At 37.0% G+C, this 14,653-nt stretch overlaps 1 protein-coding gene across 4 annotated transcripts in view; it reads right to left on the reverse strand.

Moving 5' to 3' along the window:
- The window catches only part of SPEF2 (sperm flagellar 2), a 156,858-nt gene that overhangs the window by 128,379 nt on the left and 13,826 nt on the right, over positions 1–14,653 (reverse strand). For all 4 annotated transcript variants that reach the window (XM_066373513.1, XM_066373542.1, XM_066373523.1 and 1 more), the window contains exons 3-6: positions 12,951–13,203; positions 7,791–7,931; positions 5,841–5,905; positions 887–1,073 (exon numbers count right to left, since the gene is read on the reverse strand). In XM_066373513.1, coding sequence (XP_066229610.1) covers positions 887–1,073; positions 5,841–5,905; positions 7,791–7,931; positions 12,951–13,203 — 646 coding nt within the window. The remainder of the gene's footprint in view (positions 1–886; positions 1,074–5,840; positions 5,906–7,790; positions 7,932–12,950; positions 13,204–14,653) is intronic.

Below are 14,653 nucleotides of genomic sequence, written 5' to 3' on the forward strand. Positions count from 1 at the left end.
AATGAATGTTGATAAGAATGTGGAGAAAAGAAAACCCTTATAAACTGTTGGTGAGATTATAAACTGGTAAAGCCAATGTGGAAAACAGTGTAGTGCATCCCCGAAATATTTAAAATAAAACTACCATATGACTCAGCAATCCCACTTCTGGGTATATATCCAGAGGTAATTAAATCAGTATCTCAAAGAGACAATCTGCACCTTCTGTGTTCACTGCATTATTCACAATATCCACGATACGGAATCTAAGTGTTGTCAATGGAGGAAGAGATAATGTACTATATATACACACAATAGAATATTACTTAGCATTAAAAAAAGAAAAAATTCTGCCATTTGTGACAACATGGATGTACCTGAAGAACATTATGCTAAGTGCAATAAGCCAGATACAGAAAGACAAATGTTGCATGACTTCACTTACATACGGAATCTAAAAAAGTTGAACTTATAAAACTAGATCTTGAGGGTTCTCACCAAACACAGAAAAACTGTAACTTTGTGAGGTGATGGGCATGTTAATTAGTTTGATTATGCTAACCATACATATAGTTGACAAAAGTTTTTAGATTCCTTTTTTGTCAGTATTTTTATTATGGTAAAATAAATATTATATAAAATTTACTAATTTATCCATTTTGAAGTGTAAAATTCAGTGATATTAAGAACTCACAATGTTGTACAACCAATAGCAGCTTGTAGATTCTTGAGTAAATGTAGGTTTTCTTTTCTAAGTATATTTGCTGTTATCATGTGAGGATGTTCCATTGACATTTGAGTCAAAGTGGCAGATGATACATACATAAGATACACATTATATGCAAATAAAGACTGCATTTTGTAAAATTTCCAACACTATCATTTAACCAGCATCTAGATATCTCACCTCCTGTGCTTCGTGGGCTATTAACTGGTCCATTAACAGTCTCCGTCGTCTTTTCTCCCTTTGCTCTCGTGCAAAAGCATCTTCTTTGAGGCGCTTTTGGATTTTTTTAATGTATTCATCATCCGAGTACGTGCTTAACAAATCGGCAGTTGTCCGGCCTGCTGTATCTAAAGAAGTCTTGGATGCACTGAGGACAATAGTTTTTATTTTAGATTCAAAAAATAATGTGATCACAGGCCACTACTTGTGACTGTGGAGGAAGAACTTAGGAGAAGGCTCCCTTCAGTACTCTGTCAACTTATTAACGGAAGTATTAAGGTGAATTTTAGAACTTCGGCGTGGCACTCCTAGCTTGTTGATAGATTCCACTTGCCTCCCCCCTTTTCTGGACTCTAGCGCTAGGAAGTCCTTAGCACGGCCTTCTCTCTGGGTTCATCAACTCCGTGTTCATTCACTTCTCCTGATCTTCACTCTACCCAGACATTCTAGATTTCTTGCCCTGTTCTTGCTGGCTCTAGGCCTCTGGCTTCCCCTGTTTTTAGGCAACAGTAGCACAATATTGATAACCCAAGTGTCAGGGAAGGTATACCTTTACAAGAGCCAGACAGGGGTACTAATAGTGTCAGGACACAGAGCACTCCCATGGATGGTTCCGTCTGCTACCGCTCTCTCTCACCTACGCACGTGCAAGCTGCTCTGTGAACTCCCAATGACTATCGGACCGCTGAAGGCAGTGACCCGGCTCTTTCTGCAAGCTTGGCATTTGCAAGGTGACTTGCTCAGCATGCCACACTCACAAGCACAAGTCTGACCTGGCTTCTCACCCCAGGCCTTGAGACTCAAGGTAAAAAGACCTACGTCCGGGTGTTTGTCCTACCTCATATCCAAAATTAAAGGGTCGGGAAGAGCCTGGTAGTCTCATCAACACAAAACAAACATGCTCAATTTAGTGAGACAGATGATGGCTTACAAGAGAATGTATAGAGTCATTCAAAAGTTATCATTAAAAGTAAAAAATACATTTTTATGTCTGTGAGAATCAAATTATCAGTTCTCATCCACACACCTCTTAAAAAATAAACAATGCAATACAATGGTGCAAGATATATCATAATGCGACTTGCCAAGAAATAATAAATTTTAATATTATGAATAATTGTTTGTTAAGTTAATAATTATTTAATGTTAAGTTATTAATGTGTTTGTTTTAAAATATAATGTAATATTATTCAAAAGACAAAGGCACATAATTGTGTGTCTAAGAAACTCTCATGTAGTGTAAAGTAGTCTTGTAAAAACCTAGTTAAATCCATGTTTAATGAGGTGGTAACTGCATGTTTATTGTACAGATCACATTATATCATAATGCATAATTTCTAGGTTTGCTGCTCCCAGCTGAACTCTGAGCTCATAAAAAAATATCCTATTTTCCTCCTTCCTGTACTTATCCCTCAGCACTGGACATGTAGTTGATGTCTGATAAATTTCAAAAGATTTGCTAAGAAGCACTAGACAAGTGTAATATAATTTTTAAATTCACACACTAAAATTCTGGTAATTTTGTCAGCAGGGGCTCAACTTTCAGTTGTATTCAGTCACTGCATCATTAAGCAAAGTTGAGTAGCTGTCAAAAGTCTCAATAATTTAGAAGACAAAGTTTATCCCTATTTATATTCATTAAGATTTAGTACAATGAAGTATTTATAAAAATTATGTGGCATAACTTTTTTAGATCATCAAAACTTTTATTATATTTTTTCATAAATGTGCTGTTTAAAAGATTTTGCCCTGGGTTGAGCTGCACTAAAAGCTTTTTTGACACTGTACTTATGCTGCCAATAATATATCTGACATATTTCTCCTCCTTTACTCATCATCAGTCTGTCCATTTGTCCACCCATCCATCTGCTGTCTTATTACAGTAAAGCTGAACAAAGCTACATGATACTCTCTTGAATTAATATTCATTTTACTAAATGATGTGATTTTATTGAGCAATAATTACGTTTTTTCTATATCTGTTTGTTTGCCAGGCCTCCGTGAGTGAGTTAATATGTGCATGAATTATTAGTGATAGGAACCTTGGCCAAATTTGTAAATAAAAATATAAAAAGCAGTTGCTAGGACAAGTCTAAGGGAACTGTATAAATCCAGATGTCTGACTGCAGCAGCCAGCAACCTCAGCTATAAAGACAAATAGCAGATAGCATTCGTTCTTTGTCTTATAAAACAAAGAACTCATCCATGTAGGGGGAAAGTAGCAATGGGAACTCATGTGTGGCTCACATAGTGACATTATTTTATTTTCCACAAAAGAATAAAGATGTACTGTGAGGTTACATCCCTGACGAACTGTTTCTGGAGTTGGCTCTAAGAGAGGCAGGTGCAGAAGTTGTCCCTTAGGGTCACCCTGGGAGAGGATTTAGTGCTTTCTGGCATCAGGTAGTTTCCCAACAAGCCCAGAACATGCTTAGTTCTAAGCTGAGAATTCAGAATGTTCAAAACAGTGACTATTAAGGAGCTTGAGTGCAGCCATGTTGTACCACAGCCTTTGTTTTCTTTAGAAGTGTGCTCTAGCCCAGGGATTCCCAACAGTTTTCATTTTGGGGCCATCAGAGAAAATGCTCTTTGTGTGGCACACTGGAAAGGACTTTCAGTCTCTGATGAGGCTGGTCATAGCAAGAGGTGACTGGTCCAGGGACTCCTGCTGCCCAAGCACTATCCTGCTATCTTGAGAAGTAAGGGTGTCATATGTCATGATTCCTCAGTGGAAAATCTCTAGCACAGTCAAGAGGAGGTATCTACAGAGAAAGGGTTTGTGTTGGACACTGCTATTTTCTCCCCTTTTCCCTCCAAACAGAATCCAAATTTTATGTAGAAAAACAATATACCTAGCTAAACACTACATTTCCCAGCCTCCCATTCTGCTAGGTCTGGCCATGTGACTGAGATCTGGCCAATATGATGTAAGCAGAAATATTATACTGAGAAGGCTCTTAAAAGAAGCTATTTAAGATTGGAGATAGCTACTTTTGCTTGTCTTCCTTCTTGATTTCTGGAACTTGGGCCAAATGGACAGAGCTTCAGCAGCCATGGGTAGTGGGAGGAGAGTGACATTGAGGATGACAACCATATCAGGGGACAGTGGAGCGAAAGGAAAGAGGAACCTCAGTTCTTGAAGCCCTTGGAGCTACAACACACACCTTGGACTGCTTACATTCTGACTTCTACTCCACGAGAAAGAAGGAAACATCCAACTCATTTAACCCACTCTTGTTTTTGTGGTTTCTAGGGCTAACTGGTAGAGGGACCTAGGTTCAGAGTTAACAGGCAATAGGGAGCAGGGTGAATGTTGGGGGCTGAATCACACTGGGATGATCTTTTTAAAGACATTTAGTAACTGACATGGCAAAGACACTAATCATCAAAACAGATGCTGGCACTGGATTGGCAGCTGCTGCTGTGCTTGCGGTTTTCTCTGCTTGCTACATTGTGTGCACTCCCAGAAAGGGGCCAGCCCTGGGGCTACGGAGAAGACCATTCACTGTAAAATAACAAAATACTTCAATATTTTAAGATGGTCATTCTGGTGGGTATCATCTGTTTATTACTCCAGAGTGTGTGGCTGGTGAGGTAGTGAAAGAGCTAGAAGAAACTCAGTGGTTTCATGGGCCAAGGTCAGGTGGACGTAGTGGGGTTCAGGTGGCAGCTGCCCAGGTGAGTGGGCTGGGTGTGTGCTTTCTTATGGAGTCAGGGGAAGCACCAAAAACTGGGAGTAGGAGTCAGAACAGGGTCTCAGGAGGTTCTTTGGAGGGTGGGAGGAAAGATACTGAATGCATTTTCTTCATTTGACTTTATTTTCCTGCCATACCTGACTTCCTCACCATTTCTTCTTTTAGCTTTTTCTTATTTCTCATTTGACTCTAAATCCTTCCCTCAGAAATATTAATATGGAACTGAAGTATATAATTTGCATCTTTCTTCTCTGACAAAGATTTATTACATATTCTATAAATTGTAAATGAATAAAGCTTGGTAGTTTCCATGGAAAAATGAAAGAAAAAACACCTCAAGTTGCTCCAACATATGTAGTCTAATCAATTATTTTCTGTTAGTCATGACCCCCTAATAGGAGATCTTTATCTTTGGGCAAATAGAGTCAATTAACCAGGCACTTTATGCAGTAGATTCACCAAACTGGTCAACAAACTAACTCAACAACTCTTTATTGAATCTTTGTGCTAAATGCTGGGATGCAGCGTGAGAAACAACTAGAGTCTAGTAAAGGTTTTACTGTGACAAATTTGAACTTGAAATAATTGTAGTGACTGTTTGAAATAATGTGTGTGAACTTAGAAGAGTAAGCAGAGCATAGAAGAATAATTTAACTTTCCATCATAATAGCCACTTTCCCTCTTGAACTTTACAAAAGTTACGATGAACAATTAATCTGAACTTAAGTCATCTATTTTCTGTCAAATACTCTCTTAATGAAAATTCTGAAAAGTGAAAAGATCTTTGGAACACATTCCAGGTAAATTATATTCAAAACTTACAGGTAAGAAAGAAAATAACTCACGGTCCTGGCCAGTTAGCTCAGTCAGTTAAGAACATTGTCTCGAAACAACAAGGTTGAGGGTTTGATCCCCGGTCAGGGCACACATGGGAAGCAACCAAAAAATGCATGACTGAGTGGAAAAACAAATGTTTCCCTTCCCCCCCAAATCTTCCTTCCTTCCCTCTGTCCCTCTAAAAAATCAATAAAAATTAAGCCCTGGCCGATAGCTCGGTTGGTTGAAGCATTGTCCTGGAGCGTGGAGGTTGCCGTGTTTGATCCCTGGTCATGGCACATACAGGAGCAGCTTGATGTTCCTGTCCCTCTCTCTCCCACTCTTGCAAAAGAAAATAATAGTAATAATAATAATAATGATAATAGTAATAATTTACATCCCACCTTTCTTTTGCCTGAAAATCCTTTTTTAGTAATGCTTCAAACTTCTTAATCTCGTTGGCCACATCCTTTAAAAAAAATTTATAATCAGTTTTCTGCCTCTAAAAATAATTTTAAAATCTTCATTTATCATATTTATTTAAATTTATAAAGTACATGCACTGCTAATTCAAGCTGGTTAGGAAAGATATGAAAAACTGCGCTCCAGCATAGTTTCATAATCCTGGTTTGTGACTTCTACTCTAGGCTAAATATACCTAAAATGATACAAAAATTGCCTAATCTGAATCATTCAGTTCACAATTTTATATATAACAGTACAGAAAGGGCATTTAATAAGAATAAAGATCACCAAAGAATTAAGACATAATTTTTTAAGCTTTAAAAATTTTTCATTAAAGTATAGTTGGCATTTTCAATTGCAATCCTTTTAAATTAGAATAAACATTTTTTTATATAAGTATTTTTTTTAAATTTAGTGTCTCAGGTGTTTTGAACATTTCTTATGTAAACCTTATTTACACTCTTTATTTGCTCTCTAAAAAATTAATTTTAGGCCCTGGCTGGTTGGCTCTGTGGTAGAGCATCTGCCCAGCATGTAGAAGTCCTGGGTTCTATTTCCAGTCAGGGCACACAGAAGTGACCACCTGCTTTTCCAACCCTTCCCTTTTCCTTTCTTTCTATTTCTCTCTCCTCTTACAACCATGGCTTGATTGAAGCAAGTTGGCCCTGGGTGCTGAGGATGGCTCTATTACCTAGTTTCAAGTGCTAAAATAGCTCGGTTGCTGAGTAACAGAACAATGTCCCCAGATGGGCAAATTATCACTCCATAGTGGGCTTGCCGGTTTGATCCCAGTAGGGGTGCATGTGGGAGTCTGTTTCTCTGCCTTCCTGCCTCTCACTTAATTTTAAAAAATTAATTTTAGTCTACTGCACTTATTAATAAAATTTAATCAACTCTAGGAAATTTAAGAATCATGTACTTTTTTAAAATGGGGTCAAAAAATCCTCTGTGGGTAATGTTTTTTAGAATTCAAGCACAGGACTTTTTTAATATTAAAAAATAATTGTAAATTAATATAAAACCCAATATTTTTAATATTAAAAAATAATTGAAAATTAATATAAAACTAGCATTGTGAATTGGGTAAATCATGTCAGCTTTCTGAGTTTCAGTTTTCTTATCTAAAAAATGGACAAAATAATACCTGACCTAGAGAGTTATTTATGAATTAAAGATAACGTGAAGTGCCAGATCCATTGCTTGACATATGGCAGATGCTCCATAGGTGGGAGCTATTAATCTTTCTCTAAGGTCATGGGAGAGAATGCCACAGACATGATTGTAGAGGTATGCAAGGTAGACAGAACCTGTATCAAAGTGCAGTATTGCTCCCCTGTGAAATACAATCAGATTGCACCTTTTGGAATGATTGACAGTTCATATGATCTAGCAAAATATCACTTGTGTAAGTAACTTAAATTAAAATATACTGGTAACAAGCAAATCACTTACCATTTCTAGGATTCATAGAAAAATAGGGCAGCATGGTGAGGAGAAATTGAGTAAAAACATACAGTAGGAAAGGCACACACATGGTCTGTGTACCTCAACTAGCCCCTGTTGTACTCACAAGGGTCATTATGACAGCAACCATTCTAGCCTAGTTTATTAGTGACCACAGAATCCTCAACACTGGAGGCCAGACAGGTACTGTCATTTAATAGGAAGTTGTCTTCCTTGGCTTAAAGCTACATTCTGTTTGTGCACTAATAACAGTATAAAGTGGATTGACTAGGAATATAGTAGAAGAGTTTTAATGAGAAGGGACAATGCCAGAGATCATTTGAAAAGAAAGTAAGTAGTTTTGGGAAGTCTCTCCGTATGTTTTAGGGAAAGATCATTTTTTTATTAAGATAAACTCAATACCCTCATAAAGGACTATCACTCACCTCTGCCTCTTTTTTCTTCTTCATCATTTTTTGGGCCTCAAGTGCTTTCAGAGTGCGATCTGGTGCAGGCTTAGGAATCTGTATGATAGCTGCTTGGATTTTGGCCATTATTTCATTTTGCCGCCTTCTGCTCAAGCGTTGCTGAATGTCCCATATACATTACTTTAGTGATCAGTTCATCAGCATAACAGGCAATGTTACATACTCACGGGTACACATATACACACTGAAATTTCAGAACTCATCAATTAACTAATGAACTAGATGTCACACCTGTATAATGGTACAAAGCAGGTGTCAATATGACAGCTTGAAAAGTATGTTAAAACATAGTTTGGGAGTCCCTAAATTATGCCAGTCAAATGTGTGTGTTTTCACTCTGGGTGCTGACGCTAAAAGGAATATAAAGGTGTCCCAAATACAAAGAAGAGTAGGATTTTTCCCAGTCTCACCCTCATGATCTGCCCAATGCCCAATAATGGGAATTGAAAATTCTGTCTCTGAAGTGGACTGTAGAGGAAATTCGATCCAGGAGATGGTCTCTAGGAGGTCTCCTAGGAACCCATTAGAAATGACAAGCTTCCCAGAAACTCAGTCACTATGAAATGATGAGTTCAGAGACTACATAAAATATTGAACTAACACTAAATTACGTGATATCAGTATTGAATCATATCTTCTCCATGTAGGCATAATTATTTTAAGAAATATATAAGCAGAAACACATAAATGAAAAGATGGTAAAAATAAAAATATTTTACAAATGATTTAAAAGACAATATGTGAAACTAATTATGACTTCACTGCTAAAGCATTATATTGGAACTAATAAGATCACTAGTACCTACTTCCAATGATGAAAAATGTCAATTCACCATTCAAATGTCAGAAATTATAATTCAAAAATTTTCCCATCATTTTCTAAAATGTGACTTTTCATTTAACTGCAATATGTTTATCTTTTCTTTCTTAAGAAAATCGAGAAGAGAGACTCCTCCTTTCATGCTGTTGGCATCTTATTATTTTTAACATAATAATTTATTTCCGAATATCTAGTGGTATCATACTTTGTTTTCCCCAACTTTCTGCAGTAGACTTGGCACACTGAAGCTGGGCAGGCTGTTGCATATAGAGTCCCAGCACCCCGTCTCAACTGAAACACTACTTTAAGAGTGCCTTGTCTTCGTACCACGAAATGCTCAGGGAGGTCCAAGCCTTCATCCATTCTGTGGCAAGTAATGTGATCATATCTCCCAGAGTGTGTCTCTTATCTTTCCTTCTTTCCTCACAAGGAGTTGACTACATTCAGGATATGTCGATTTCTTATAATTCTAAACACTAGAATTTATAAAAAATGATTTACAGTGCAACGAGAACTATAAATCTTTTGCCTGTAGTTTACACATTCCATACACACAGCCACCTGAAATCCTCTGAGAAGTCTTTAGTGATTGCACACACCATTGTCTTCTCGTGTCCTTAGGGGCACAGAAGATCATTAAAGACTTCCAGAGAAGTATGAGGCATAGCAGGGAATTAGTCAAAGCCAGGAAGATGTTGAGAGATGTTTAAGGGTGCTAGAGAGGGAAACAAAACACACTGACAGGAAGAGAGAAGGGGGGCAAGAGAGGGAGACCAAAGGGGTTACTCAAAAGAGGGAAAAGAGAGAGGGAAATGTCTACTCTGACTCCCTCAGTGGTGACAATGGTCATAGCCTTCACTGAGGTAGCCAGTAGCACCGCCACCTCATCACTAATGCATCTGAGTCGTAGATTTTTACTGGACAACTTAAAAAAAAAAAGATCAGGTTGTTCTGCCATTCCATAGAATGGCAGTTCTTGTTTCTTAGCCAACAGTGGAGGTGACAGTCAGCAGTAGTGGGGATGGCGAAAGGGGAATGGTGAAAGAAAGCGAGGTGGGAGCAGGGAAGAGCGTGAGTCATGCATCAGCCACATGCACCTTGTGCCACATTAATGCTTATGCAATGTGTACTTAGGCGTAAATTACAAACAGTATACTATGCACTAATGAGTTTCTGTTAAAATTGTTGTATAAAACCTTTTCGATATTAAAACATCTTTGTTCTTCCTTGTGCTTTTGAATTTTTTCAAGTTTCTCAAATTGCATGCGGACAAGATCTTCTTGCATGTGTACATATTTTTCTTGAAACCTGTGTGTAACCCGCATCAGATTGAAATCAGTTTGACGTGGTATCAGGTTTGTAAGTCTCTAAATGAAGAAAGTATTTCAAAAGATGCCATTATTAGAAACTAGTATTGTTATAAGCACACATAAAATTTGTCTTTAAAATTTCTATAAAATATCATACTATTGTTGGCTGTTAAAATAATTTTAAGCCCCATACTAATAACTCATGTCCTTAACTAATATAAGAATACAAAAACATAATTTGAATTCCTTCTTACAAAATAATCCTATATATACTTTTATAGTAAGTTTTTGTCCTCAGTTAAATTTCAATAAATAGTATTTAGATTATCGGAAATATATTTTCATAAAAATAATTTTATAAAACCAATTTCAACACATAAGAGATAATATAAGAAGCCAGATTCTCCCTTTTATTGGAGCCACTTCCTAGTAACAAGTGAGAAAACATTAAAACTTCCAGGCCACTGAAGAATGCAATATGACAAGAAAATAAATTCTTAAATATGATTATAAAGTGGGACACAGAAATATGGACATTGTACTTAACTTTTATATTCAAAAGTAATCTCCTTAGAAGTTGAAGACTCACTTAAAAAAATGGTGCCATTGCTTAAATCATTTTTGATCCTTCTAACACTGTCTCAGTAGAAACTCGCACTTAACTCAGAAAAACATGTAAGGACCTCTGAGCTGACTTTAAGCTCTTTCAATCTTCCAACTCTTCTCTGTGATAAAATGGCCTGGCTTCCATCTTCACAGGGACAACAAAAATGTAAAGTCCTTGAACATCCTACCTCTCCAACATGTATCTATATCTTCAACTTAATTCTTATTTTTCCCACAACCCAGGAAATACCCATTGATATATCAGATAACCTAATGTTAAGTGTGTGGCTTCTGGAGTCAGATTGTTGAGGTTTGAGTTTCAGCTAACGGCGTCATAAAGTTGGGCAAGTTACCTAACCTCTCTATCTCAGTTCTATCATCTGCGAAGTGGGAATAGAAAAAAACAAAAAACAAAACCTATCTCATAGCACTGATGTAAAAAATGTCAAGCGAGATGATTGAGATATATATATAGTACCTGGAACAGAGCTTGGCACCTTTCTATGTATGTTTAATAAATTTTAATATTATTATGCAACAAATATCTTCATCCATCCAGCATTAAAGAATGTCATCTCTCCTCCATCCAAACTGTGGACTCATTCCTCCTCTTTTCTTCCCAGAGGATCTCCTCCTACTTCATCCTCACACCAGGCATCTCCTGCCACTGACCCTTTCATTCAACCAGCAGGTTGTCCCAGTATCTACAGTCAGAAAATGAACAGACTCACACTTCCCTTGAGCTTTTCTCCTGCACCACTGTTTTACATCCTCTCCTCTTTCACCTTGAATTTTCTTGAAAGAATAGTCTATGCTCCCCTCTTTCTCATCTCCAATTTACTCCTTAACTCACTGCAATTTAAACCCCCCTACTGAAACATTTTTATCCCCCTAAAATATAAGCAGCTCTAAGAGGATTAGGGTTCACTGTGCAAGTGCCTGGCTTAAAGCAGGAGCCCAACCAATATTTGTTCAATAGATGATTGACAGGCTCTGGTACACCAACATTAAACCCAATGGTCTCCTGTTTGGCCTCGTCTACACAGCTCTTTAGCACTTGTTACTGTTGTCTATTTTATACCTTACAAAGAATTGTCTTGTGTATTGTCTTCTTGAAGTTACAAAAAAGGCCTAACTCTGAGGCAGATAGAAATGATCATCATTGTTTTCACAGTTGGGATGATTAAGACTGTTCTAAGGACTGACGCAAAGTTAATCAACTTGCAAGTGAACAGGGCAGATGCAATCAATACTAAGTTATTCAGCTTTAAGCCCAATCTAATTTTCAGCTCTCCTGAGTTCATTCTGCAGCCAAGCTCGTAAGGCTGTCCATTAAGAACAGACGAATTGGAAAGTACAACTGTCCCTCGTATCTATTATTACCTTGTTGTTTCAGAATTAAATTTAAAATTTTTATCATTTCCATTTCTATTTAGGGCATTCCATCAGTGCAGTGCTTGCCAGTATCCTAGGAACCTGGAAAAGTTAGTGCACCTCACTGAGCTTAAGGAGCTAGCAGAGGAACAGGAGAGCATTCAACTAGGAAATTATATCAATTCATCAAAACATATTTAATAAGCATCTGCATTGTTCAAAGCATGGTATTAGGAATATTCCTTGAATCTGAGGAACTAAATATATATCTTGTGAGGGCGTAAGACCAATAAATACAAGAAGTTAGCAGTGACATCAGGAATAGGAGAGAGTGAGAATTACCTGTGCCCGGGCACTAGGAAGGTTGCATAGAAGCAGATGGAGAAAAGTTTGGAGGACAAGAAGAGATGAGAAGGATGAGCTTAGTGGAGAGAGAGGAGAGGGCAGGAACATTCTAGTGCCGTTCCAGGACAGGCTGCCAACCAACGTAGAAGAAAGACCTTATGCTGAGGATTATGAAGAAATAAACTTAGCAACACAGGTCAAGAACATTTAGTGAAAGCTGTCAAATGCCAGTCTAAATTGGGGAATAGGAAATGCATAAAATAGGAGGTCTCTAAGCAAAAGAAGAATGTAGTGAAAGTGGAATTCAGGAAAGATTCATCTGGTACAAAGCCTGAAGCTTAGGAGAAGTTAGTAGGTTCATAAGGAGATCTGAGCAGATATGATAGGGGGATAATTGGAAAGACAGGAGCAGGCATAAAAGCATGAGGGATTAGGAACAAACAGAATTTGATAAGCTATTGGAAATGTGGATAGCACGGAGGGAGACATAAAAAATAGATAAATGCATCGAAACTATTAACATAAAACAAACCCAAATACGGCCAATAACACACATAAGGAACACATGTACTCAAAGGGGCCTCTTTGAGAATGCAACATCACTGTTGTTTCTCTTTACCAAGTTTCACACCGTGGTATGCCCACACTTCCTTCTGTACTTACATCTCGAAAAGCCTCGCTTTTCATGCTTTGAAGTTTCCTACTGGTTGCGGGCTGCATCGTTTGCATTTCCATTCCAGTCAGTCCACTCTTCTTCTTTTTCTGAAGTTCAATATACAATTGATACAGAAGTTTTGTGGCTGCCCCAGGCTTTTCCATGATAATGTTGTTAGCCACCTTCTGATCGAACTGCACGCCCAAAAGGCGAAGTGTTGGCTCCAAGCGTGAAAAATTATTAATTTTGGCACTCGAAACCCTAGGCATTAAAATAGTTTACATAGTTAGACATTGGCATTGCATTGAAAAGAAGTAAGTATTGGAGATACTATTATGACCCAATAGTCTGAATATTCTCATGTTCTTTTAAGTATATTTATTCCTCTCTAAAACAACTCAATCAAGTGAACATGTTGAGCTTTTTTATTGTTCTGAATTTCTGCATTTCTTTCTCTTGAATGGCTAAATTAGAACTCATTAATGTTTTTCATTTTCCTGCTAAAATAGAAGCTAAAATTTCTATAAGAAGTTTATACAAACCAGATTATTAGATTCTTTCTTCTGAATGGAAAAACTTAACTATGGTTTTGAAAAATACTTTACTCAGAGGTCAAAACTGAAAATTAAATGTCCATTGCTTTAAATAATATTATTACTAGTTAGATAAATTACTAGGCTATGAAAATAGCCCTAATAGTGCACTGAAAACTCTAACAATGATTCTCTTGGGCACTGCCAAAAGTATATATTTAACTAAGAAACATTAGCTATTCAATCAATTCACTTTACAGTTTATATTGCTACTTTAATTTTTTTTTATTTATTCATTTTTTCTTAAAGAGGAGAGGGAGAGACAGAGAGGGAGAGAGAGAAAGAGAGGAGAGACAGAGAGAGAGAAGGTGGGGAGAAGGAAGCATCAACTCCCATATGTGCCTTGACCAGGCAAGCCCAGGGTTTTGAACCGGTGACCTCAGCATTTCCAGATCGACGCTTTATCCATTGCACCACCACAGGTCAGGCAATATATTGCTACTTTAAGAGTTAGTAAACTTTTTCTAATTATAAGATATATTTTTGAATCACCTATTATCAAATTAGGCTCACATTTTAGAAGAAACTCATTATTTCATTCATTTAATTAACTTACTCTCTCAACTAACTCCTATTATATACCAAGGATCGATTTATATTTATTAGAGTTATTATGTAAATAATATGTAAATAAATTTACAAATGCACTAAGTTTTTACAAAGATGAATAACACATAGTGCCTGCTCTAGATGAGTAAACGAATAGTGATAAGTTGAGGTTGTGTTGTAATACAAGTTCCAGATGACCTAGAGCTGTTAATGAGCTTGTGAACCCTGTGATAGAAATAAAGCAAAAAATGTTGGAAGCATTTTCTTTTCTTTTCTTTTCTTTTTTTTTTGTTGGAAGCATTTTCAATTCTTGTGCCTCTATATGATCCACCTGGATATAAATATCAATTTTAACCACTGGCCTAGTTTCTCTTTAGCTCCCAAATGTTTGGTGACTTTCCTGAATAGAAAAGAAATATACTGAATATAATTGAATATAAGTTAAAGTCCTACCCCCAACCCAAATGATACCTTACAACAGAGGGAGTTGCCATGTATTTGGCAGAATTTCTAATATTATTAGAATTACTCACTCAATAATTTCATATTGGATTATAAAATTATTTGGG

The sequence above is a fragment of the Saccopteryx leptura genome, chromosome 1, assembly GCF_036850995.1.
Source record: "Saccopteryx leptura isolate mSacLep1 chromosome 1, mSacLep1_pri_phased_curated, whole genome shotgun sequence".
Taxonomy (NCBI): domain Eukaryota; kingdom Metazoa; phylum Chordata; class Mammalia; order Chiroptera; family Emballonuridae; genus Saccopteryx; species Saccopteryx leptura.